The sequence below is a fragment of the Drosophila busckii genome, chromosome 3L, assembly GCF_011750605.1.
Source record: "Drosophila busckii strain San Diego stock center, stock number 13000-0081.31 chromosome 3L, ASM1175060v1, whole genome shotgun sequence".
In the NCBI taxonomy this organism is placed as follows: domain Eukaryota; kingdom Metazoa; phylum Arthropoda; class Insecta; order Diptera; family Drosophilidae; genus Drosophila; species Drosophila busckii.
Genome location: NC_046606.1, coordinates 5,583,029 through 5,610,637, shown reverse-complemented (window position 1 = coordinate 5,610,637; position 27,609 = coordinate 5,583,029). Strand labels below are relative to the sequence as shown.

Below are 27,609 nucleotides of genomic sequence, written 5' to 3'. Positions count from 1 at the left end.
TAATAATTCAAATTCAACAGTGCTCGCAAGACAAGAACCATATTTTCATCGAATTAGCGAGCAATGTTAAACAACTGTTAAAAGTTGCACCATCTTTTGGTAGCAAAATGTTCAGCGGATAATTATTAGACTGCATTATGGCAGGCGATGTTTAAGATATAACAGTGTATGTACAATAGATGGCGCTATTTTTAGTACCAAAAATAAAAGCGTCTCCAAAATAACACTTTCAATCGATGGCGCTAATAGTAATTCGATATAAAAGAAAATTTATAGCACTATGATTCCCATAGAAAAAGATTCGAGAACAATTAGGTTAATAGATGGCGCTAAAGAATAAGTCTCCATCTGTACGATTGCTGTAGATGGCATTTTAGTAAACGATTTCAATAGATGACGCTAAAGACTAAACAAGTCTCCAGCATTTCGATTTCAGTAGATGGCATTTCCAAAAAAAAAAACGATTTCAATAGATGGCGCTAGCAGTTAGCCTGTTTCTAAGCATTTCAATAATATTTGCTAGATTTACACAGCACCGAAATTAAATGTGCCATTTTTCATAAAGTTTTTAAAATACTATCTACATACCTGTTGAATACAATTTTGGCTTTGTCCAGTCCCTGCAATAATAAAAAATAACAATTAATTAATGTTGGCTAATAAACGAATAACAGTAAATGGCAGTAAGGATTGAAGTCGAAGACACTTGGCCAGTATTTTAATTGTTACAGTCCAATCGAGTCATTTTTTTTATTATTTATTTATATTTGTTAAATTATATAACAATACTAAACGCTGACTCATGCACAACAAGACGAAGAATTCATAAGTTAGCTTGAAGGTGTCATCTTTGATGCAATGCGCGTGATCGGTAGGCGGAGAATTCAAGACCAATCGACAGACGAACCAAAGGTCAGACACTGATGGCCAAAAGGGGCGCAAATATTCACACGATACGGCGGACGCTCAGTGAAGCGTTCAAAGCACTTGATAAGGTTTTTCTCAAATGCATATTTATGTTCAAGCCAATTACTAGAGAGTGCTTAGCTTAAGGTTTATACAAGACGACCTTGCAACAGTTTAACAGCCAAAGCTCTTTCCATGCCACATGGCACAAGCAGCTGCTCTAAGCGACTTTTGTCGCCAAGTTGGTCTGGCAATTTATAGAGTGCTCGCTTACGATTATTCTATATTTTCTAGCCAATGGCCAATTGATCGCGTTGACCCGGTTCGCGCCTTGTTGGCCAAATCTAAAGCGTTGGACGCTTCCAGCTGGCATTTTCAATACTGGCAACAGCCACAGCATCTCGGTCGCAATTTGTGCTGTAATAATTTGTTGAAGTCTTTGCTGGCATTTTATGCTTGCTTTGAGTTTTTGTGGCCCAAAGCATTTGTCTATCAACGACGTATTTATCATTTTCTACTTGTCTGCACATTTCTTGTCAAAATTTTTCAATCGACTTCTCGCTCCATTGTCCGTCCGGCCTTCTAATGATTTTCGTCAGTTATTTTAGAAACATTTAACAATGCTTAACAATCATTTTTGTTTATTGTTGTTGCTTAGTTACAGCTGTCCATCATCATGATTCATTCAATAAATTTTCGATGGCATTTGTGGCAGCAACCAATATTATTGTTGCTAATAAGTTAAGGCTAGGTCTTGACCTAAATATATTGCTGCTGTAAGCTTCGTTGATAAACATTAATTATTCCCTAATCCTATTTTCTCTTCAATTTTATTACTGCATTCATTCAATTAGGTCAACTACAAGCAAATTGCAATTCAATTCAAAAGCTGCCATTGAAATAAAGTCACTTGGACTAATGAACGCATCTCAGGCAATAGAAAAACATATTGTCAACAATTTAAGCCCAACATCAACGTATGCATGAGGCAGCAAAGATAGAAAAGAGTTGAGCGAAAAACCTTTGAAGCATAAGTAGTAAAAATAGCGCCCTGCACACAAAAGTTTTGATTACAAAACTTTACACAATTTTTGCAAAAGCAGCAGAAGAAGAAGAAGCAGCAGAAAAGCGGCGCCAATATAATTTGGCAACCTTTTGCGATGATGTATGATACAATTTGTGGAGGCGGTAGGTCGAACTAACTGCCTCTCGAACTCCTCCCCTCTATCATTTCTTACCAGCATTGCGCAAAGGCTTCGACTTGGAGATGCAACTGAATGTGGCTGCAACGGATGTGGCATGTGCCTACTTGTTGCTGCTGCTGTTGTTGTTGTTGTTGTAGGATGTTCTACAAACTGTTTAGCATATTCATTGCTGATTGCATTGCCGTGATAATTATAATTCCTCGCTTTGTGTTGTGCTGCTGCTAAAGTCTTTAATTAAGCTAAAGTTTCGCTTTGTTGCTGGCCAAAAAAAAGAAGACCAAAATATCTTTAGAACTTTTATTTGCACAATAATCAAGTAGCATTCAGTGGCATTGTCTTTGTGCAACTTGCAAGCCAAGCAGCAAGGAGTATGTTGCAAGCTGTTTCCGAAACTCATTTCTCGTCAAAAGATTATACTCCATTAGTAAACTAGACACAGAAGCCCTTCTAACTATAACTATATAACTATCTATACGACTTAAGCCAAGAATAAGTGAATGTTTTTATTGTTTTGTGGCAGCTACAAATGTCAAAGCAGAACAGCTGATAATTACATTATCAACGCTTGCCTCACGTATTTAAAATAATTTTTAAAATAATAATAACAGAAGTCCAAGTGTGAAAACAAGAAGCTTCAAAAGTCAAGGTTAATGTGCTACCCACTCACTCCCCTCACACCCCCCTTCAGCAACATAATTATGCGGATGATGGCACATGTTTGTGCATGCTACATTATATGGCAAAGACTGGAGAGCTCAAGGGCACGCAGCCAGCCTAAGCTGAAAAATAATCAAAAGGCAAGCGTGTGAATAATCATCGGTTATTAATGTAAGACCAGATATCTATGTGTACACCATTCATACACATATATAGAGCTATAATAAACTTAGGCTATATTAATTACAACGCACTCAGTGCTCAGTGCTCAGTTTATTAATATTGTGAAATGAATTCAATTTAAAGTCGAAGCTGCCATTTTTAGACAGACCGTCAACTGAGTACGTTGCTTTCTTGTTGTTGCAACTGCTGCTGTGTTGCAGTTGCAATGCCTGCGCTGATTAAGGGAATTTCTCACAAGACAACCAGAAAATAAAATGTATAGAAAAACGAAAATCAAAGCAGTCAGCGCAGCAAAACAAAAATTTATAACTGCAAAACTGAGCCAAGCAGCCGCATTGCTGCAACATTGGTCGCTGTCTGTCTGTCGATGTTGCTGCTGCTGTTGTTGCCTCTCTCGAAGGTGAACCAGAATATGTCTCAGCAATGTCTGCAGCTTGCAGTCGGCTGCAGTCTTCAAAGTCTCATTGCATTTGAGACTTTGATTTTGTCGAACCGGATTGCTGCCTCATCTTTGTTGAAAGTGAGAGGGCGCCTTCTCACTTCTAGAGCGCATTGTCATTAAAGCGAAATTTATTGCTGCATTTTATTTTAATTACTGCAATTTATGTTAATTTTTCTCGTCGCGTAATTAAGACTCTACTTTGAAGCTTACAAAACAAAGTTTATGGGGATTAGCTAACAGCTTAGGAGACAAACTCCAAGCTTGGAACAGTTAAGGTTAAAGCTGAAGAATGTAAAATGTCTGCTTTTAAATTAAAATTAAATTTTAAATTAATTTTCTCTATACTACCCCAACAACATACTTGCAATGACATTTGCTCTCATTACTGCCTACAATTTTTAGCTGACAAAGTTTGTTACCCAAGACTTTGTGTTGAAGCGCAAGTTCGTTGCCTAAGTCTTTTGTTTGCTACGCACAAATTGTAATAAATAAACAATTTAATATTTTTGCACTAATTTTGCGCATAAACGTAGCACTATGCCATCTGCTTGCCCCCAAAAGAAAAGAAAAAACAACAACAAAAAGCAGCAAAAAATTGTTTAAATATTCAACGAGAGCGCCAATTTTCAACAATGATTTAGTTTCAGTTTCGTTAGCGCCGCTTGTTGTTGTTATTATTGTTGCTGGTTGTTGGTTGCTGGCAATGACGATGAGTTTGCTCTTTGGCAATTGGTGTTGGTGGCGGCTCCACGATGACTCTGTGCATTTTCGGCTAGCGGTTCGCTCATCTATTGGCTCAGCGCAGCGCGAAGCTCGGAGCAGCAGCAGCGTAGCTCGAAGACCTGCTCTTGACTATAAAACTAAAATTGATGCGGATTTTTTTCTAACTTTTGCATCAACTCCAAACGCGGCAACACGTGCAGCGCGCAACGCGTACAAAAACACAAGCGTATGTGAGAAAAAGAAATAGATTTACAAAAAAAATACACAAAACAAGAGTATACAAATAACAAGTGTGCGTAGATCAAGTGTGTGTGTGTCTTTGCAATTGCAAATGTATAAAAATATGCTGTGAAAATATTTAACAAGTTAACTACGAACGAAATATTTAAGTGACACTTGCAATTTATGCGGAATAGCAGCAATATAAGAGAACATAAGCTGCAACGTTTCAAGTGCTGATGGTTTTAAGAAAAATATTTCCTTATATGGCAATTTAAATGTTTATTATTTGAGTAACACAATATGAACGTTTAATTGCTAGAGCTACAAAAATTGAAATCTTTTTGAATTGCGCTTAGAGTTAATTATGACATATTTCTTATAAAAACTCTTAAAGCTCCAAAATAAGCGCAGCTAGCTAAATAAATAAGTATTTTGCCATATTTTGCTTTAAAAATAAACGTAATACACTTTTAGAATAGACAGAAGCCATATCTTTCAACAGAACTCTCGCTTGTCTAAGTTATTGAAGTTACTTGTTTTAATTCAAATTATAATCCATACGATAATGTATTTAAGATCGCTGCACAAAGTCTTTCAATTCCCTTCACCTACATAAAGCTTGACAAATCGCATTTATTGTTTAATTTTGTTGCTAGAGCTATGAGTGTGGCTTTATATAATGCCCACAAGCGCTCAATTCGCAGCCATTAAACATAATCACCCAAAAGTAAAAACGTTTCCAAATACCAAAGAGAAGCAGCTCCTTTGGCCAACAAACCACTAAAATCCATTAACATTTCGAGTCATGTCTACAGCAATAATAAAAATATAAAAATCAAATCTAATTACATGCCAAGCGAACACTACAAAACGAACAGAAGAAGAAGAAGAAGACACGCTACTGCTTGCAGTTGCAGCTTCCTTTCTAAAAAATATATAGAAGATAAAAGCTGCTTGTAACTACAGCTTAAGCTTGTTTTCTTTGTCGATTTTTCAGTATTTTAGATAGACAACAACAACAACAACAACAACAACAACAGCAACGTACATTTAAATTACGTATACGCCGCGTAGCCGAAAATAAGAAAAATCACAGACATCATGGCAGCCACAACAGCAACAACAAAAGCATACAAATCAACAAAGCAACAACAACAACAACGACGACAGCAGCAGCATCTTCATTTGGAATCCAACAACAACAACAACAGCAACAGTCGCCTTTGCCTCATCTACTGCAGCAACGTTTTGCTGATCGTGTTCGCTGCGCTGCTGGCAGGAAACTGTGTCAATGGGGTAAGCAAGCGATCCCTTTAACAGCATCAACAACAACAATAGCAACAACAATAGCAATAGACTTGCCCCACAACCCAGTCAAACAGACTGTCTGCCTGCCCCCTTTTATTGCTTTGCTCTGTCAATTACTAACTATACCAGGTCGCTTGGCCTGGCTTGGCTCATAAAACTCAATGCGCCTGGGAACATTTTGTTGATCACTTTATTAGGCCAGGCCAGCTGATCCCCAATTGCTAAACAATTGCATATCAAGTAGCTGCAATGAAAATTCATTTAACATTTAACATGTGCAGACTTTTCACTCAATCGAACTCCAAGCCAGTTATATTACCTTTAACCCAATTACGTATATTGCTCATGCAGTACAGGGCAACAACAACAACTGAAAAAAGTGTCATCTTAGATAATTTCTAGACTCATTCACAAAAGTAAAAGATTGCGCACACCATTTGTCTCTTGTCTGATAAAGATCTACAACAACAAAACTCCCACGCAAAGTTGCAGCCGCAGCCACAGCGTCAGTTGCAGTCACTAGCAGCAACAATAGTTGCCACAACAACAACAGCAACAGCAACAACATATCCAAAAAAAGCAAGCCAGCGATTTTGCAAGTGCAGACGACGTCGCGCTGTCTGCCAAGTGTTAGACATCTTCTCACGTCCACACCAGACCAGTTATCCCAACCCGCCCCACTTAGTCCCGCACTCTCTTGCTCTGCATGCTTCGCTTGCAGCGCCTGCAGGTGTCGTCATCAGTTCGCTTCGTTTGCTTTGCTGCTGCTTCTAGCAACTCTTTATCAATTAGCCTTGGTGCAAAAGCTTTAGAAAACATAAAAGAAAGGTAAATTGCTGTCTATTGTTGGTGCCTCGTCTTTTATGTCTTTGGTATTTAAACAAAGCGGCGAAGCCCCAACTGGCAGCAGCTGCAAATGTTAAAGGAAATCGCTGCAGCAACAACAACAACAATAAGCCGAGCCACCACACAAATTGCAACTGCAAGCATTTGCAACTAAATTGATTTCTAATTATCATGCGAACATTTATTAATAACTCTAAACTGACGTTGGCAACTTCCAGGCGTGTTGACACCCTCTTGTTGCTGTTGCTGTTGCAAGTTATTGAAGCGTAGCACAGCAGCAACAATGCAATTGGTGCCGATCAAGATAAGCGCAAGATAGACTAGTGACATGCAACATGTTGCAGCAGCAGCGGCAGCAACAACACCAGAGATATGCGCATTATGAATTCCTATTTGAATTATTGCAAGTCTAAACAAAAGAACAAAAAGCGCCAAGAGCTCTCCGCTCTTGTCGATGCGGTGTCATGCGACGTTGCAAGTGCCACGCTCTGCGGACTCTCTGTGTTGACTTTTCATGGTTTCATACGCATGAGATTGACAGTTGCCTGTTGTTTTTGCTCATGTCAACTCACCAACCACCATCAAGCAGTCTCGCCCACCCACCCGCTGGGCTCCGGGCTGCAAATTCGCAACACTCACTGGTTCTTTTGTTAATCTCTGATGATTTTTTTCGACAGATTTTCGTTGCATTTGCATTTCAAATTTTGTTGCTTTTTTTGAGCTCAATTTGTGTTTTAATGAATCTATGTGGCAATTGTTGCAAGCTCGTCAAAATTTGTTATTGTTTAGACAGCGCTTTGCCACGATTCTAATGTGATCTCGCTTGAGCAATCCGCACAGACCCCAAACCCCAAATGCTGGCGAAGGTCGCACACGCTGATGAGATAATTCTCACATATGAACAATATCTGAATTTGAATTTTGCAGCAAATTGATGGCTACACCGCCGGTGAGGATTACCCCGCCTACGATGCAGTGCCCAAGGGCTTGGCCTTCAACTGCCAAGGACGTCAGCCAGGCTACTACGCGGACACTGAAACGAGATGTCAGGTAAGCAAGTTGCATTTAAGCAAGCCCAGCTCTGAATAATTATTGCCCCCTCTTTTATTCACTGCAAGGTCTGGCACTGGTGCCTGCACTCAGGACATCAGTACTCATTCCTTTGTCCCAATGGCACAGTCTTCAATCAAGCAGTGCGCGTCTGCGATTGGTGGTCGAACGTAAACTGCGCCAGCTCCGAGCAACTCTACCAGAACAACGATGAGCTCTATCGCATACCAGAACGCAGCCAGCAGCAGCAGCAGCAACAGCAACAGCAGAAGGGGCAGACTGAGGTATGATATAAGGCTGATGATGAGTATAAAATGGGCAAACAACAACAAGCGCAGCGTCAACGCGATGGCAGACAGCGACAATTTCTGGCGCACAACAAGAGCAGCAGCAGCAGCAGCAGCAACAATATGGACAGTAAACAGCAACAGCAACAGCACAGCAATAAAATCGTAGATAGCACCGCAGCAACCAACTACAATAAAATGACCAAAAATAGTTATAGAGGCAGCATGAGATTTGAAACGAATGCTCAATCAACGTACTCATCATCACAGCAGCAGCAGCAGCAGCAACATCAACAACAGCAACAGCAATATAATTCTAGTAAAAATAGCGAATATCAAAGTAGAAAAAATAGCAGCAATAGCCGTAAGCAAAGCAGTAGAAATAAAACTAGTAGCTTAGGTAATACACCAACTAGAAATAGTTATAGGCATCGCACCTCAAGCAATCAACAGCAGCAGCACAACAACAGCAGCAGCAGCAGCAACAGTAACAAGAGTAACAACAACAACAACAACAGTACTAACAACAATTACAAAAGCCAACGAGGCGGACAACGCTATAATTTGAATAGATTTGAAAACGATGACGAGCTCAAAGATTATAAAAGTAAAATTAAAAATAAATACAATATCGATTATGATCATTCTTTGGACGAAGAATATGAAATAATTGAGGCCATTGAGTGAGGCATAAACAGTAAAGAATAAAAGCTTTGTAATTGTTGTTCACTATATATATATATATAGATATATAAGTTACAGCTAAATTCACACACTTCATTCTGTATAAAATTCAAAACACATCAACCTGCAAATAAAACTTATTTAACATAAACAAAAGTGTACAGAATGTTGAATTAAATAAATTGAATAAATATAAAGCATACTTTGTGGCTGCTTGACTTGAGCCAAAGCTTCAAAGCTGAAAGCTTCAGTTGCTCACACTCTAGTCGTCTCGCTCTTAAAGCGCTGCTTGCAGCTCAGCTGATGAGTTGATCATATGCTCGAAAGCTTTGGAAATCGCTTTCCAGTCTTCCAATTGTCAAGCGAACTTTTAGTTGATTTTTCGTGTGGCTGCTGCTGCTGCTTACTTTGCCTTTTTGTTTATATGGCTAACTCGACAACAAACTGATAACAATGCGGTAAATATTTCAATGCAGATACAAATAGTTGAATGGAATAATAACAAACTAAACAAAGCTAAAAGCACTTGGTTCTGGAAACAAGTTTCGTGTAGAAGACTTTTTCGTGTTTCTGGTTGTGTATCTGTATTTTGGGCTACGCTTGTGTTTACAGTTAGCGCTTGCTTTGGATATTTTCAGGGCTGAAGAGTTACTCAAAGCAGATATTGTTTGATATTGATCATAATAAAAATAAGACTTTGTGTTAATTGCATCACAGTTAAAAAAAAGTTGTTGTAAGTTTAATAAATTTTTAATTGTCAGTTGATGAACTATAAAAACCTTTCTTCTCACATAACTCAGCCAGGCTCCTTAACAAGTCTTTAACCACATGCGGAAGTCTTTAACTTAAGCTGCAAAAGTCAACTCATTTCTTTTTTAACTGGCACATTAACTTATTACAAGTCAATTACAATTTTCGTGCCTTAAGCAAAGCCAAAGTGACACAATTTGTGCAATTAGCGAGTACAAATGCGTTTCAGTCTACCCGCCCGAGCATAAAAACTACTATAAACCCATTTAGTTTGTTTGTTAATGCTTACAACTCCCATTGTGTCCGCCGTTCAGGCAACTGCCTGATCACCCACATTTTTTATGGGTTACTGCCAAGTGGCCAAGAGACAGCAACAACGACAACGACAATGGCTGAGCTGACTTGAGCTGAATTTATGTTAACGCCTGCCTTATGTAAGCCACAAGCAACATTTAGCGCTGTTACGATTTGAGGCAGTGCTCACTAATTAATATGCAACTAAATAATTTGCCATGTGACGCAAATGTCCATGCGCTTAAATTTATATTCAATTCGTGCAATTAATCAATAGAATCCCGCAAAGATAATCCCTAGAGACTCCCAAACTGTTGCCTCTATTAATTGCCCAACAAGACAAAGAGCTAGCCGCGTTTATATTTTGCAAGCCGAGAATGTCAGAGTGCGTGAAAAAAATGTGAAACCGGTAACTGCTGTGCATACTTATAGATCCTATGCATATGCTTATATCGGTCCGGTACATCTGCCTGACCGAAAGACAAACAACACAGAAACTCAAACTAAAACTCGGCTTGAAGCTAGAGCCGCAGTCAAGTTAAGTCAAGTCGAGTCGAGTCGAGTCTATGAGCAACAAGCTGTCAGGGTCTTTGAGCAGGGGCAGACAGGCGTCCAATACCATTACCAAGTGTGTGTCCAGTTGATGCGACAACGCGACTTCAGCGCTCGGTGGCAGGTCAGGATGCGCCAAGGCAACGAAGGCAATCCACAATTCCGCGACAGGTTTATGCGGGTTTTTTGTCTTGCATTTTAAATGGAAGTGGTAAATGTAAATGGAAATGTAGTGTAAGATATTTGCTGATTCAAGTTGAAGTTGATGTCGTAGGCTGCGTATCAAATTGCTGCATTTATCACGGAAAGAGCTCTGACTACAAATCGTAAGGTTAAGTAGATTTCGTTGTACGTCAATTGAAGTCAAGTGAAGCTTGTGAAGCTGCAAACGCAGCTTAGACTCGTACATTGGTTTAATTGTAGAAGCTGAAGCGACTGAAGGTCTGTGTCAGTGTCAGGGACGGTGCTTGGGCTACTTGAACTCCAACGATGAAGAACTCGATCAAATTTAATCGAACGACGTTCGACATTGTTAGCGCTCATCTCAAGCACATTAATCTTGGCTACATCATTAATTTGTAGCTACTTAGGACCGCAGTCAACACATTCTCTTTAATTAATCAATTTTGAATACATAGACCTATCCCAATATCAAACCAGTCTCTAGCCAATGCTCCAGTTCGGTAACATTTGGCAATAGCACTCGTGGGCTGGCTTTTATTTATGGCTGCAACATTAATATTGCCGCAAACAAATTAATTTTCTAACAAATTAAAAACTTTTACAGGGCGCGCAAATAAAAGCAACACAACATAAAATGCGGCTGACAAGAAAACAAAACTACTGACGAATTAGCATAATTAATGCGCAAATGACAATGTGAGAGATGGAAAAATAAACAGCAACAACAACAACAAGTTCAAACACAAATAGCCAACAGCGTAACCCAAAACCTCTTACGAGTAAAATTAACAAGCAGCAGCCACAAATTCAAATGAAGCGACGCCGCTCACAAAGCGCCAAGAAATGTGCATCTTCAACTGAGATTCGATTCAAGGCAATTGCATAAGCTTTCGCCGCACTACAGCGACAAAGTCTGTCCAAAGTCTGACCTCATTTCTAATTTAAAAACACATTAGTTGCAATTGTCGGCTCAAGATGGACGCCTGGGAGCTGCTGCAGCAACTTTATGTGAACTTAGTGTGCATGTTCAAGATCTACTTAAAGTTTGTGCTCTTGACGATAGTGATTTACTTTGTGGCCGAGTGGTACATAACACGTTACGGTGTCGAGCTGGAGGATCAGCTGGATGGACGCGTCGATGAGAACCAAAGACCTGGCTCCAATAGCACGCTCAACAAAGTATTTCGCTTTATAGTGAATTTTTTGATTCTCTAACAAGCAACGAGCAAAGAAACTGATGTCTAACACAAATACTCTGCAGGATTTTTAATTTTAGTACTTTATCTATTTGTTTTCCAACTATCAGTACTATTTTCTAACTTCTTGTATACTTTATAACTTTATTATATTATAAATTTTGGAAGGTCAGCTCATAATCTAAAACGGAATCACAATTCGATTTGCTTGAACGGAACGGCAGGCAGGTCCCCTCAAGGCCTTTCAGAGAATGCTTAAGCTCCAGTAACCAGTTCAGTTGTTTCAACAAAAGCATTCCTTTTGTTACTTGCAATTACATAGCCATAACAATAACAATCACAGCAGCAACAACAACCACAACAACAACAATATTACAATAAAAAATAACAAAAACGAGTTGAGCGACTTTTGCCGTTTTTTCGTTTAACAATAAACATTTTGCATGCAACATTTTATTCTTTGATTTCTTAAGAGCGCTGAGTTTTTATGTTTGTTCCAATGGTAAACCGCACAAATTGCAGTGTCATATAAAAAAATTGAGTGAACGCAACGGTAAATTTAGCCAAAATGGCGTTTCAGGCAAATTGCAAATAAGTTGCGAATTTTTATCAGTTTATCATATTTATTTTTAATAGACTTTTCTGCAAGCTGCTGATTTGCAACTACCCATGCTACTGTTGTGTTAATTATAGTTGAAGTTAAAAATTGCACATATAATTAAATCGCAACGAAAAATAGTTTTAAGAGATCAACAACAAAAAAGTAAAACAGCTGGCGACCAGTTAGGCAGTTACAACACTTACTAAACTGACAAGCTGCGCAGCTTATAAGAGCATGTGCAAATGTATGCACATGTGTGTGTGTGCGTGTGTGTGTGTGGAATACCGGTTAGGCAAGGCACGGGCCCAATATACAAATGCAAGCGGGCGACACATTGCTCCCGTTCTCAACTATCCACAAAGTTAAAACAAAAATAAAGTAAAGTACGTAAGTAAAGCTGCTGCAACTATATAGCAAGGTTTATTAATAGTATATGTATGTGTGTGTGTGTGTGTGTGTGTGTGTATGAAAACTGAATGTAAGCTGTGGAGCTGCGAGCTGCGAGCAGCTAAATAAAAGTTAAAGCGGCAATTCCGCGTTTAGAGAGCCGCAGCTTTTGCGTCTGTGATTGCTCCAATTTGAATACAATATATATGCATGTGTGCGTGTTTGTGTGTGTGTATTGGTAGTAAAGCTGCGTTAATATCAAATTCAACTTTCACATGCGCTCAGATGCAGTGCAGCAGCAACAATAACAACAACAACAAATCCAAGTACTTTGGCGCTCTGACGTAATAGACACAAATACACCCTCAAGTTATACATATACATACACATACACATATATATATATATGCCATAATCCGCAGTTACCGCAACCGATAACAACAATAACAAGAAGCGTAGCAACTGATTGATTTCATTATGCGCCGCTTTTAAGTGCTTAACATTATTTTGCATTCAGTCGAATTGTTTATTGTTGATTTAGTCATTTACCAATGTGCAATGCAATGGCAGTAAAAAGAAATGCTTAAGCTTAAGACAAAATTTAATTGTAAGGCGAGCAAAGCGCGCAGCGCGCAGCGCGCAACACGCGGCGTATGCGTAATAATTCATGAGCCGTTTAAGCAATTTATGTTTTGTCCGTTTCATGTATTACGGTTGTTTGTTGTCCACGTTGCTGCTGCTGCTGTTGCTGTTGCTGTGACTAATGACAGATGGTGGTGTTGGCCTACGTTTGGGGCTCATTAATTGAAATGCCTGACGCTCAGTTGTTGTTGTAACAATTTGTTGTATTATTTGTTATTATGTCATTGCGGTCAGCAGCAGGCAGCAAATCAAAACGGCAAACGCCATTCAAATTCAAAATTAACGCGCTTATGAATATCAATTGGGGCTGCTCTGATAGTGCCAACAAAAGAAAGAAGCAATAAATAAATAAATAAATAAAAAACGCCTCAAGCTGTGATAAGGATCTACCCACTGCCTAAATGATTTAGAAAAAAAAGTTAACTTGAAATACTATACATATTAAATTGTAAGTGAAGTAAAAGCAGTCACCCTTCTCATAGAAAATAGAATAGCAAAATTAACCAACTTTTGACCAAGTTAAGGATTCAGATAGTGGGACAGATTTTAAATATACAACGTTTGCATAAGCTTTATCTACATACAAGTTTTCTGCCAGGAGCATAACATAAAAAAAGGAAAGAAAAAAGCAAAAGTCTTCATCAGTAAACCTGTTGATTAACTTAAGAGGCTGTAATTAAAATAAAAATCAGAGCAGAGCAAACACAAACGCAAAGTCAACAAAGCTAAATTCAAAAACAAAACTTCAAAACTTTTGCAGAATGCAGACGTTGGAAAAACTGTAACGACTAGCAAAAGCTTCAAAGCGCTTGCCCTCTCTCTCTCTCTCTCTCTGTCTGTCTTGCGCTCTCTCAGCGCTTGCGCATGCGCCGAAGCGGCACGAAACCAGTTTTGGAAAAGAGACATGCGCGACATCGACGCCTGGAGACCAAATTAGCGAGCGAGTAGTAGAAAAGCTTAAGTCGAGTCGGAGACAGAGACAACAACAAATAAAAAATGAATTCGATGCCAAGACAAAGGTGGCCAACGAATCTGCAATTTCAGTCTGCAAACGGTCAGCCAGGTGAACGGCAGCCAAGACAGGTTGGCAAACAGTAAGTGGGCGTGGCAAATTCAAATTCGAACGCATGTGCGTATGCGTAATAAGTGTCTGTGTGTGTTTGTGTGTGTGTGTATTAAATATACAACAAATTATATAAAAATCAAAGCATATGCGTCGATGCAAATTGTTTATGTTAATAATGCCAAATGAGCAATAAAAAATTCATTTGCAAACGTATTAAGTGTTCAAATGCATTTGCATGTGTATGTGTGCGAGTGTGTGTGTTGCAATAAAATTTAAAAAATCCATTCGAATAAAATAATACAACAAAGCAATATATAAAACTATTTATAGTGCATGTATACAAGTGCACGCAGACAAATGCAATAATAAAAACTGCAATTCACACACACACACACAAACAAACTATTGCTATCTCGCTTAGTACGGCAGGTTTCAATTTATAATTTTGTTTGTGTGTGTTTGTGTTAATGCAGTTTCTTTATAATTTTATTTAGTTAAAAAATTAAATTTGTTAAATTTAAATTGTGGATTATACACACAGTCAAGAGTCAGGCCATAAGGTAAGTTTTCAAAATTGCATAAAGGCAACAAATTTTTTGAAAAATTAGTTGCTATTGTTGTTGGCCCGGCTGACAAATTTTTTTGCTGTTGCTCAGGGCCAAAACGCTTGGCAAAAAGGCAATAGAAATAAAAAAATTATCTCAAGCGTTGCTAATTATGTTTGCCATGTACAACAAGCTCAAATTGTTGCTGTTATTGTTGTTGCATTACTTGCTAAAAAAAAACACAAACAATTGCAAATAATTTGTTTATACAAACAGACAAAGCATCTATGCAACATGTTGTTGCTGCTGCTGTTGCTGCTGCTGTTGCTATTGCTACTGTTGTTGTTGTTGCTTAGCGTGGCGCATCTTTGGCCAAAACGGCCGATTTTACTTTCATCATCAACAACTACAACAAGCAGCAGCAGCAGCAGCAGCAACAACACAGTTAAAATTTTGAAATTTTTACTTTCATTCATCTACGCTGCCCGCCAGTCTTTCATGCATTTGATTTTTATGTACAACTATTTATTTTTCTCGAACATTTTTCTTATTTTTTTCGGTTTGCCATTTCAACCGTTAATTTGGTAGCTTTTCTCACCTTGCAATAATTAAATTAGTTTAAAAACATTTAGCGCCATCGCTCTCCTTTTGCATATTGTTCAGCTGTTGACAAAAAGAAAAAACCAACTGGCCAAAGCGAATCAACTTTTAATAGATTGCAACCGGAATTGGCGATTAGGCGTCACGTCAAAGACAGAAAGCTTTTCACATAAAAATAAATTGCAATTGAAAACGTTTTTTCTGCTATTCCCAAAATGAAAACTGCGTTTTCACTTTAAAACCAAAAGGCAGCTGATGCTGCAGACTCAAATTTCCAAAAAATACAATGAATTGAAGCTCAGTTTATATTTACACCTATAGGGATAAGCATACAGAAGGTCTATGACTAACTCACATTAGTCACGCTAGATCTTAAGTATAAACAGCGCTCTATTAATTCCAAGGCAGCCTGATAACTTAATTCCGCTTCCTCTTAGCAAAGAGTCTAAGGCACAAAGCAAAAGCTCAACTGTCATATGTGGTCTAATAAATATAATATATATAATAGTGGTAGCCTATATAACATAAATCAGTCAAGTCAATTAGCTTAGCCCACATTCGGTTGTATAATAACAAACTAAACTAAATCATAATAATAAAAATAAAACTGCACCACAAAATTCAACAGAAACATACATAATAAAAGAGCCACGACCTTGAAAGACAAATCTACACAACAACAACAGCAACAAACAGACTGAGAGAAAAGTTAAACTGGAGATGCTAATTTCTTGTTATTTGAGCGCTCGTCACACCGGCAAAAGTCAAGTCTTCTGTCAACCGGTTGTTGCCAACTTGGTATATAAATTAAATATTAAAATAATATATATATGTAGCTATTGATGTGGAAAAACTGAACATGCAAAACCAGTTGCTGACGTTGAACGCATTAGAAATGTAAATGAAATCGAGAGTTTTTCGACTGAATTATAAACTAGACTTGTGGTTAGCTATAGATGAAATAGATAGAGAGATATGTATGAGCCCAATGAATAATAAAAAAAAAAAACAAAATATAAGTATGCATGTATTTTTTAGCTCACTATGACTCTGACCTTAAGTTCTTCCTCCATGCGATTCTAGACATGCTCTCTTGCCTATTGTTTGCTATTTTAATTAGCCAAAGTCATTCGACAAACTTAACTGGAAATAGACAAATGTATGAATGTTTATATGCAGCCCACTCACAAAAGCATTTAGTGTTGAATTATGTGAAAAATTCAGCAAAATGTTGCGTGTCTTCTCGACAAATTTGCACAATCTCAAGGAGTTCAGGCTCATAAAAAAGCAGCAAACAAATTTGATGCCATCAATTTCGACAAGTACAAAAACAAATGGGAATAAGAAATTATTTTGTGTGATTAGGTCTTCAATCAAAGCAATGGCCAACAATATGCCTATAAATTAAAAGCCAAAACAATAACAAATTCACCGGCAAATGTGTGTCTGTAAGTCTGTTAAACCTTAGCCTTGAATTTGAACTTGGCTAAGCTAATAAAACAAACATCGAAGCATCGAGCGAGCTAACAACAGCGTCAAACTCATCTTCTCCGCTTATTAATGGGCCGTTGAAAAACATATTATATAGCTATATATACATATATATATATTTATATTGTTATATTGCAGACAATAAAATCAAAACGAACAATATTAATGTATAGCCACATTGTGTGGTCGCCAAATTGCAGCTTAAAACAAAAAATAAAAGCCATAAATTTCAACTCGTTTAGTACGCTCATTTATCATAAGTGCCATAAAACGAAACAACTTGACCTCAGCCAGCAGTTAAAGCCAAAAGAAAAAGATAATGTACCGACTTAGATACACATATAAATGATTCTAAGTCTCTGACGCGAGAAGTTCATTGATACGAGTTAACAGCTGTTGGGCAAAAACTAAGCCCATGCTTCATGCTTCAGTTTGAGTCATTGAGTCAGCTCAACTCTAGTTCATGCCATAATTACAAATTTTACGCAATTTCGACAGCCAGCAGAACCCTTTGGCATTTGCAATTTTGTGGCGAGATGTCACATAAATAGAACCAGTTGTCTGGCAACTTATGGCCATGTTTTGTCAGTTATTTATCTAAAGCTGAAGCTCAAAATGTCAGAAACTGCACAGCACTTGAGACAAGCCAGCTTAACGCACACACACACACACACACACACACACAGACAAAAAACAAACTGAAAAACATTTAAGAAAATCCACTTAAAATGCGCGACACACTTCTCAACTCTCGGCTGTGCCGCCAGGAGGGTGTGAACGGCAAATCTTTGAACTCGTCTCATCAACTAAAACCCAAACGCCTGTCACATACAAATTTCAGGCTTAAAACTTTAACAAAACACAAAGATTGGTGCCAAGCTGGAGAGCACCTCGAGCTGCGCAGAAATTCAAGTAAAGTAAATGAAACAACAGCAAAAAGCGCGTGCAATTGACGTTTGACATTTGCATTGCGCATACGCCCTGTTGATTGGCAAAGCGATTTCAAGGAAAACCAATAAACAATGCATAATAAAAACTGTTATCTTAAGCACATGCTATATTTCACAATAACAAATTGTGCAGACAATGCGCAGCCAACGAATTACAATGAAGCTCTCATTGTGCATTTGGGCGAATTTGAAGAATTTATATAAAAATAAACTCAGTTCGTTATATAGACTTTTTACTTTTCGCTAGCTCTCCATTATTTTGCAATATTGTTTACTATATCAATTGCAACTATTTGCAGCCACGCCAATATACCAAACACTCGTTTGTCTGCCTCTATGCCTAAATGATATCAATAAAAATAATTAAAGCGTTTACTTTTATGGCAGCTGCCGCTTTTTTCAATTTTTACTTTGCGTTTTATTTTGATTTTATTTTTCTTCGCTTTGTGTGCCTTTTTGCCATTTGCAGTTGCCATTAAAACGCATTGAAAATGAAAGTCTGGCGCAGAGCATTGTAATTGTAATTTTAACTATTGTTCGCTTTTCAATTTGATATAGTTATGCTTTATAGCATAATGTGTGTCAGTTTTGTGCCCTTTCGCCACTTTACGCTTTACGTAAGTGAAGTGACATTGAAGCCAGCTGCTAATTATGCAATTACTCAGTATAAATGAACGGAAACTGAACGCAAATTGATTAAAGCCATTGTGCAGCCGAGCTTGATAATTTATCACAAGCTTCAAAGCAATTAATAATAGTTAAAATAACTAAGCCTATCTCATAGAGCAAAACGAAATTTAGCTGCAAGTTTTTATGCATTTAAATGAAAACTATGAAAATTTCATTAAGAATACTTTCTATTGCCAAATATGCTGCTAGCTTGGCCTTTCTTTCCGCCTGCTAAATGGCAAGCAATTGATTGATTGATTGAATGATACTCAAGCAGGTGCAGTTAAGTCACCCAAAAATATAAGCTCAAGACCTCAAGACTGACGCGCATGCGTGACTTACATACTAAGCAAGCGCTTACCAAGTGAAAGAAGCACAAAGAGAGAGCGAGAGAGAGGCGAAGAGAACGCAGCAGAGCAAAGACATTTGGTCTTTTTAGCGTTCAGTGACTTTAGCCCATTACAAAAGAGTTTATAAATCTGCATGTTGCTGCCTGTTGTATTAATGTTTATTGGCAAATTCTTGCCTTACAACATGCAGTTGTTGTTGTTATTGTTGTGAAATTTACATAATACGAACGTTGCCTTGTCTTCTTTTTTTGCAGCCCAAAGTGGAAAATTTTAAAGACAAGCGCAACTGAAGAGCCGTCAAAATGAAGCGAGGCAAACGCTGGCTGTTCATGACAGCGACAGGTAAATTGTTTAATACATTAACAAAAGCTTATGCAATTTAATATTTTTATTTTTGGTAGTGCTGCTGCTGGGCGTGCTATCCTCAACAGATGCTGCGCTGCCCTTCAAGAAGGTCTCCATTGCCAAAACACCCGCCACAAAATCCAAAGCTAGCAGCACCACCACCACCAGCACCACGACAACAGAGCCTGAAACTGAAACAGAGCAAGAGGAGCAACTACCACCCACTGCGGAGGCTGAAGAGCCAAAGGTGTGTAGACCACTAAGTCGAGCACACTGAGACTTGACCACTCTGACCACTTCTCTCCACTTTACTTTAGGCGGCCAACAGCAGCCTGTCCAAGAACTCGAAGCTAACAGGCATACCGCAAATTGATTATATCTGGGATCCAAATTTGCCGCGTGAGCTGCATGGGTAAGTGGAGAAATATTATTATAAAGTAATTCGTTTAACTTTCAAATGCGCTTGCTGCAGCTACAATCTCTCGAGCTACCCTTTCTTGTCTACTGTGCCAACTCCGGATGAGATACACTTTAAGTGCGAGGGTCTTCACGACGGCTTCTATGCCTCGATTGAGTACAAATGCCAGGTGAGTTGTAAAGAGAAGAAGTAATCGAAGACAATGCAGGAATAATTTTAATAAATGCATGTGGCTAAACGAATAAGATTTAGGGAATTCCTTTCCAAGATGTTGTCTCGCTTACAATGATTTCATTAATAAATGGTTACACCTGCTGACCTTGCTGCAGACGTGGCACGGGACACAGTCGCTGGTTATGTTAGTCCAATTGGTCAAGCTACCACGTAATGCGCACCGTCCAGTAATTTCTCTTTTAATTTTATTTATACTGCTTCTTGTGGTTGGCCTGTCCGTTTCTGTGCCATCGTCTGGTTAGTTACGTGCCCAACGGCAAAGCCAAAAAGCAAAATAAAAGTTTAATAATAATAAAAAAAAAAAAACTTGTCTTGCGCGTCGATCTTGACCCAAAAATTCGGTATTGTTTGTCCAGTTAACAAGTAAACAGCTGCCCACACACTTGCTAGTAAATATATGCGACTAAATAGTGTGACTAGTGAGGTACTAGTGATTAGCTAATGATTCAGCTTCAGATTGGAGCAAATGTGTGCATTCAAAAGTCTGTTACTCCGTTTCATTCAAAATCATTTATTATTTATTATTCCCAGATCTATCATCACTGCGTCTATGGCATCCGACACGATTTTCTTTGCGCGAACTTCACCGCCTTTGATCAGCGCACATTCATCTGCCACTTTGCCTCGGATGTGGACTGTGAGGGCTCGCAGAAGTATTGGAACCGCAACGATGAGCTCTATATGGCCACCACAACATCCTCGACGAGTACAACAACTACAACAACAGTAGCGCCACCGCCAACGCAGCTGCGACGACGAGCTCAGCGTCCCTACCGCAGACGTCGCCCCGTGGATGATTACTACTATGAGGATGAGTTGGAGGAGGATTACTATGAGGAGCGCCGACGACAGAAGCCGCGTGCACGTCCAAGGAAGCCGCAAGTGCAGCTGGACTACGACGATGAGTACGAGGATAAGCCCGCGCTGGCGGAAGAGAAGCCGCCGCGACGCAATCGCAATCGCTACAGAGAAGAGGATGCGCTAAGTGAGGAGGACTATGAGGATCAACGCCAGCGACGACGGGGCAAGCCCACGCCACGTGGCAAGCTGCCACGCCAGCCAGCGCGCGTTGATGAGCGACGCAGCTTCAACGAAGAGGAGCCAAGACGTGGAGCGACGGGCAGACGTCGCAGCAGCGACAAACGCACAACGCCGTCCACAGCATCTGTGCTGGATGAATTGGATGAGTACGAGAAGCCCTACGGCCTAGATCAGGAGGAGGCGGCCGAGGAGCAGACACCACAGAAGGTCAAGACCACACCCAAGCCACTGACTGAGTATATAACACCCAAAGCGGCTGCCGCCTCGGTTTATGCCAGACCGCGTGCCCCACCACGCATTGCCCGACCCGTGCCCATCAATGAGAAGCAAAAGTATTCGTATCCAGTGCAAAAGAATACGGCAACCACGCCCAGCAGCCTAGAGGAGGACCCAGAAGACGATTACGCAGCGCCCGAGCAGGACTATGAACAGCCAGCTCCACGTAGACGCACTGCAGCTAAGTCAGCGCCCACGCGTAGCACGTTACGCAAGCCTGTAACAGACAAGAAGCCGCTGCTCAATGAGGACTACTACGAGGAGGAAGCGTCAGTGACGCCGCCAAGACGCAAACGTCCGCAGGCGCAAACGTCCAGCCGAGCACGTGCGCCCGCCGCTGATGTGGACTTTGTGGATGAAGCAGATTATGAGGAAACGCCTGCAGCGCGACCAGCGGCAAGCGCCACACGTGCTCCGATCAGACCACGGAACAAAGCTGTGCCCGCACGCAAGCTTGCACCCAGACCCAGACAACCCACAGCCGCCGAGCAAGACCCAGAGCCAGAGCAACCTCAACCACAACCACAACAGCGCACACGCAGCAATGCCTTGACGCCAGCGAGACGCAATCAGAAGTTGGCGCTAGCTGCGCGACAACGTTCGAAAACAACAGCAGCTCCGCCACTGCCACTGGAGCCAGAGGAGGAGCAGGAAGAGGAGCAGCCAGAGCAGCAGCAGCCAGCAGCTGTGGAGCCCGAGGAGGAGCCAGTGGCACCATTGAAGCCACTACGCAACGCCTCGGTACGTGTCGTTAAGCGTCCCTTTTCTTGCCCTCTCGCGGCGGCAGTCCCTATTTGCCACGCGGTCTGCAGCCCGTGGGCTTGGCACAGCTAAAGACCACGCCCAGTCCACCACCAGCGCCCAGCACAGAGAGCACACCCATAGACATGGGCTCGACCATATCGGGTGTGCGTCTGCTGGAGCACGGTGCGCCGCTGCTGCGTGGCGATAGCGGCACGCCCACTACGCCCGCTCCGCCGCCGCCGCCGGCACCGCCGCGCTCCGTCAAGCTGCAGCTCGACGAGCTGTATGAGAATGACTACGACGTGACGCTAAACGACGCGCTAGATCCTACGCTTAAACCGCTTACACCACAGCAACCACATCAACATCATCATCAGCAGCATCAGCTTCAGCTGCAACCACTGCGTTCATATGCTCCAGCTCCTGCCGCTCCACCTGGCTATAATCCATTCTATCAAAAGGCCAACATCTATCAGCATCAGCATCAGCATCTCAATCAATCACCCTCCATCGCATCCTCCGCTTCGCAATTGCAATCGCAGTCACCGTCACAGTCGCAGTCGCTGTCACAGTCACAGCTATCATCAGCTAACAACTATCACAGTGATTCCTATTTCTCATCGACAGATATACGCCGGCGCGCAGTCGCTCCGGCGCAAAACAACGCGCGTTCGCATCGATACGAATACACTCCCCGGGCCGGAGAAGCACTGAGCCAACAACAACAACATCAACAACAACCGCAACAACAAGCTGCCAGACACGCCCCATTGGGCGCTCAGCATTTCTATGATGACTTTACATATTAGTCTGTAAAACAACAAGGTAAGGGCCCAAAATAAACTTAACATTTAGACGAGTGAAAATAAGAATATTAGAACATTATATTCTTACACATCAGCTCAAAAAAAAACAATTATTTTTATACTTGTTTATTCAAAAATAAATTAAATTGAACTAATTTATTTATTAATTGATAAGCCCAATCACACTTTTTTTATTTTCATTTGCAGTCTCTTCAGCTGTATATACAACTTTTAACAACTATAAGGCCTCCCCGACAACGTCTATGCTACTCTAAACTTTTGATAGACTTTAGTCGTTTATCCGCAAGCTAATTATAAAACACTCCTTTTCTTAGTTAAAGTTATAGCGGTAAAAACAAAAGCAAGTTGCGTTTAAATTTTTTAAACAAAAACCTATATAAATATTGTAAAATACTCAATTGTCGTGATAGTAGTCGAGACAAAATCCAGCAAAATAATAACAATTTGAATATTTTGTCTTCAACAAGAGAAAAAAAAAAAAGCAAAATAACAAAAGCCGCTGTTTTTAATGTTTTAGCTAAATACAAAATGAAACTCAAAATGGCATTCGGCAAAGCCGAAGTTTAAATACCCTTGCAGTTTTTCCCGAAAAGTTAACTAAATCTCAATTCAATGTAAGCCGCCCCACTGCAGGACTATTTAAAAAAGATTAAACATAAAATTAATTTAAATTAAATATAAAACAAGTGAAATCAAATTTATGCGCACAATATTTAAGCTATACGTATGTGCTAAGCTCAAGTCGAGTGCTTAAACAACAAATATATATACTATATACAAAAACAAATCAAAAAACTCAACTCACTTTGAATTGCTATAAACAAATTCTACTCTGTGTGCAGGCAGCTTTTAAGCGCCTCGGTTTCCTCCTCCAGATGATCCAATTTTTTCATTAAAATTATCTACAATGCAAAAGAAAATGTTAAAATATCAATTAAAATACATGTGACAATACAAATAAATACAAAAATACTAGTAAGGCTGACAAACCTTAGCCGCTGAGATTATTTCAGTGGCCACTTTAAGTGGCATAAACTCTATAGCTTTGACCAGCTCCATGGGACGTGTTTTGGCCACATCGGCAATGCTGCGATAGCCCGCTGTATAAAGTTGTTTGGCACGATTCTATAAAGAGTTTAACATATTATACAAATAGAACAGAATAGAAGCTTCATTGCTAGTATTAGACTTGGAGTGAAGAATCAGTACAGCTTCACTCACAATTTTTACAGCGGGCAGCTCGAGCAGCGGCTCCAGTTCCTGCGTGCCACAGCGATCCATTTTATGATTTATGCGCTCAAAGAGCGCTTTGTAGCACCAGAACTCGTCGAGTTGCTCGCAGAGTCGCACGATGGCCGAAGCGGCGGATGTGCATTGGTTGATGAGCTGCTGCAGTGTGCCACGCTCCACTTTGTACTTGCTGGACACCTGAGGCAGAGGCAGCAACGCTAAAATCTCCGCAAGTATAAGCACTTTGTATAGGCGATTGAGCTTTAGCGCTAGTGGACCTTGCACCGATTGTGTTTTGGCCAGGCGAGCTGCTTGGGCTTCAGTAAACCCCAGCTGATGGAATAGCAATTGCTCTTGCGCGGGCAGAGCAGTGTAGGCGGCAAAGAGTATGCCAGCATCGGCAGCAAAGAGCTCATCGCCACGTTCGTTGGAATTAAAGCTGACTATCAGATAAAGCAGATGCGCATAGCTGGTAAGTATGAGTTGTTGCTGGGCCACCTGCAGTTCTCTGTATATGACAAAGGCGCGCTTATAATCAATGCCCGCCTTGAAGGCGGCACGTCCAATGCTGGTGAGTTTAAAGCGTGTGGTTTGTCCAACAAACAAGCGACGATCTGTAGTCGTTGAGCGACTGCTTTGATTTATGTCCTGCGTAGTTACAATATCCGAGGCGTTGGCTTTGTCGTTACGTGCACTTTCGTTCAGCACCAGCACCTTGTGTTTGAACATATCGCGCAATATACGCAGGACCAAATCATTCACAGCTATTTCCATGGAGCCCGCCTGCACAGCCAGCAGCGTGCTATTTACCAAACGTATGAGATCGCGACGACAGTCAGCCAAGTTCAAGCCAATAACGCTCAGAATGAGAGACTGAAAACCAGAATTATGTTTATAATGTGTGTAATCATCTCATATATATATATATAGACTCACCTGCAAGCCCACAGCATCGAATTGATCCAAGGAGCTTAACGCTTTGTCCATAGGCGAGAAGAGCATATCTCCCACCTGTCGATTATCTTTGTTTTGTATTATCAAAAAGCTCTCACCCGCCTCGCCCAATCCGGCACGTCCGGCGCGCCCAACCATCTGTTTGTAGCGACAAAGCGTCATGAACTCTTGGCCCACATATGGAGCACGTATGATAACCCGCTTTGCTGGCAAATTAACTCCAGCTGCTAGCGTCGATGTGCAGCAGATGACAGTAATGACGCCAAAGCGATATGCTGTCTCAATGTACTTGCGCTCGTCCGTGGTCAGGCCAGAGTGATGATAGGCAATGCCATAGGGCAATGTCTTAGCCAGCACAGGACTAAGAATGCCACACATTTGATCCAGCGCCTGCATAAGATCCGTCTTTTCGCTCTGCCGATGCTCCAAAAACTTTTGCTTGGGCACAATGCGACTTAAAAGCAGCGCTACATTCTCGCAATTCTTGCGAGTGGGACAAAACACTAGACAGCAATGCTCGGGCGAACATTCACACACCAACCCAGCCAGGTGATCCGGATCAGCGCGCAGTACTTCAGGGCTATACTGTTTACAATAAATAATGATTAATAAACAATACATAAAGCTATGTTGTTGACATACATTAAAGCTGACTGTGCGTTGGGGCACAAACATCTCCTCAAGCGTTGCGCCCGCTGCTTTAACTTCTAGCACATCTGTACCACATTTGATGTACTCTCGCAGTTCCACGGGTCGAAAGCCACGTGTGTAAACATCCGCATTAAGAAAGTTGGAAATCTCATTTAGATTGCCAATTGTTGCACTCATGCCAACAATTTGTATATTGGCTACAAGTAAAACAAAACTTTAATAGAACAACACTTGATTCAATTATTATGCTCACCCTTAAGAAACATAACTTTTGTAAGAAATGCCTCCAAGGTGGCGCCACGACCACGCTCGCCTATTAAATGCAGCTCGTCCACAACCACCAAACCAATCTCATGCGGACGCTCCGCATCAATGAGACTGTCCATTAGCACGGCTCCTTTCTCAATTGAAGCTATAAAAAGCGTCCGTAGCTTGCGCTGCGGCACTGGCGGGCATTTGCCTTTGCCAGCCGTATACTCGTCCACTAAAAAGTTCAGTGCTATAGCAAACGGCGCCATGGCGCTCACCTTCTCTTGCACAATGGACACATAGGGCAGTATGAAAAGCACATTGCGTTCGCAGCAGAGTAGCTCGCGCAGCATAAGAATCTCGGCAACTAAGGTCTTGCCACCGCTGGTGGGCAATGCATAAATGAGATTTTTGCGCTTTCGTATAGCCGGCAGGTTTAGACACTCATCCTGCCATTCTGCAAGTGACAAAATGTTGTGTTAAGTGTAGTTTTGAAATGCCGCAATTACTCACCATACAAGCTATTAATACCCTTGTGCTCGAATATCAGTTGCTTTACCTTCTCAGGCAGTCCATAAAAGCTGCCTTTGCTGGGAAGGCTGGGCACCTCATTTTTGATTTGAAAGTCTGCAAAAGCCTGCGAATCCCAGTCCAGGTTATCCACGTTCTCTACCTTTAGTTTTTCGTGCAGTTCATTGCTGGTTAGGATGGGCGTCTCGCTTTTAACTTGAAAGTCAGCAAAAGTCTGTGACTTCCAGTCCATATTATCCACGTTCTCTGGCTCCTGCTGTGTCTGTGGCATACTGCGGTCCCTCAGTTGCTCACATGTCTCATATTGTGTGCCTTGCACTATGCCCTCCAAAATTGATTTGGAAATGAACGATTCGTCTTTGATTCCCAACGGCGGCGCTATCAATGTGCGCTCTGGCGTTTTGGGTATTTTGAAAATCGTATCCATAAATGCTTGCGTATTCTGGGCCGCTGGTTCGCTATAGTCTTCGGCACCGTGGAATATGTCGTCTATCTCATTTCGGCTTAGATTATATAAATCAATTTCCTCAAAGCTGTTTGCCAGCGTATCGGGACTGGAAAGTGGTATGTCCCGAAAGAGGGCATCGTCGGAGTCGCTCTTCTGAAAGTTATCACTCGCCTGGCTATTGAAAGGCGCCGTCTCGACTACGCCAGCTCCATTAAAAATATCCTCCAGTTTGACATTTGAGAAAAAACTTGCATCGTTGTCGGGCCAAAAGTGGCTTTCACTAATGGCAGACTGTTGATTACGTTCGGCGCAGGTGCGTTTTACATTCTTATCACTCTCAGGCGTTAGATCTATACTTCTGTGATGTTTTCTGGACATATTAATATAACTTTCTTCAAATTGGTAGACTTGCAAAAACTTTGCGCGTAAAAAGTTGGCGGAAAACGATAAGCTGTTATCGTGCAACGAATAACGCAAAAATGCGCAGTTGTCATCGAGCATAAGTAACGAATAACGTTTATATTAGCTATTGTTATCGAACATAGTGCAGCTCCACAGGTAACAGCAAAAATGGGTACACATAATTAAAAAGTACTCCAGACAGAACAATTGTTGACTTAATAGTCAAAGTATTATTTATAACTAGCTTAGTTATTTTAAGGACCAAAGTGTTTGGAAAAGTGCAGCGCGTAATAATCCCAAGAAGTAACAGGTAACATATTCATCTCGTCTCGCAGTTTGCGCATTTTTCATGCAGTTCTTTATTAAGTCTTATCACGCTCGGGCGTTAGATCTACAGTTCAGTGATGTTTTCTGGACATATTAATAAAACTTTCTTCACATTGGTCCACTTGCAAAAACTTTGCGCGTAA

The 27,609-nt window shown here is 40.7% G+C and overlaps 4 protein-coding genes across 5 annotated transcripts; 3 read left to right on the top strand and 1 right to left on the bottom strand.

The window, feature by feature from the left end:
• Nucleotides 1-588: 588 nt before the first annotated feature.
• Nucleotides 589-27,319, bottom strand: LOC108600487 (helicase POLQ-like). 2 transcript variants are annotated; one of them, XM_033293769.1, is made up of 8 exons: nt 26,272-27,319; nt 25,763-26,215; nt 25,501-25,706; nt 24,841-25,443; nt 23,896-24,777; nt 23,665-23,799; nt 23,480-23,576; nt 589-620 (listed from the first exon to the last, which is right to left on the bottom strand). In XM_033293769.1, the coding sequence occupies exons 1-7, from the start codon at nt 27,236-27,238 to the stop codon at nt 23,502-23,504; spliced, it is 3,321 nt and encodes a 1,106-aa protein (XP_033149660.1). In that variant the 5' UTR covers nt 27,239-27,319; the 3' UTR covers nt 589-620; nt 23,480-23,501. The 2 variants fall into 2 exon arrangements, with proteins under 2 accessions (XP_033149660.1, XP_017843603.1); XM_017988114.2 differs by lacking the exon at nt 589-620 and having other exon boundaries at nt 23,260-23,576; nt 26,272-27,317.
• Nucleotides 5,425-8,516, top strand: LOC108598004 (probable serine/threonine-protein kinase dyrk1). Its single transcript, XM_033293770.1, is given in 3 exon segments — nt 5,425-5,634; nt 7,420-7,542; nt 7,611-8,516. Coding segments are annotated over 3 exon segments (1,224 nt in total). The 5' UTR covers nt 5,425-5,439.
• On the top strand, nt 8,876-12,264 carry LOC108598765. Its single transcript, XM_017985505.2, has 2 exons — nt 8,876-8,971; nt 10,897-12,264. Exon 2 carries the CDS (start codon nt 11,268-11,270, stop codon nt 11,505-11,507), a length of 240 nt encoding a protein of 79 aa, XP_017840994.1. The 5' UTR covers nt 8,876-8,971; nt 10,897-11,267; the 3' UTR covers nt 11,508-12,264.
• Nucleotides 14,174-23,167, top strand: LOC108600488 (proteoglycan 4). The gene is given in 9 exon segments (XM_017988115.2): nt 14,174-14,212; nt 14,679-14,744; nt 19,044-19,131; nt 19,191-19,381; nt 19,452-19,546; nt 19,607-19,721; nt 20,318-21,865; nt 21,868-22,672; nt 22,861-23,167. Coding segments are annotated over 6 exon segments (2,778 nt in total). The 5' UTR covers nt 14,174-14,212; nt 14,679-14,744; nt 19,044-19,091; the 3' UTR covers nt 22,657-22,672; nt 22,861-23,167.
• Nucleotides 27,320-27,609: the final 290 nt, after the last annotated feature.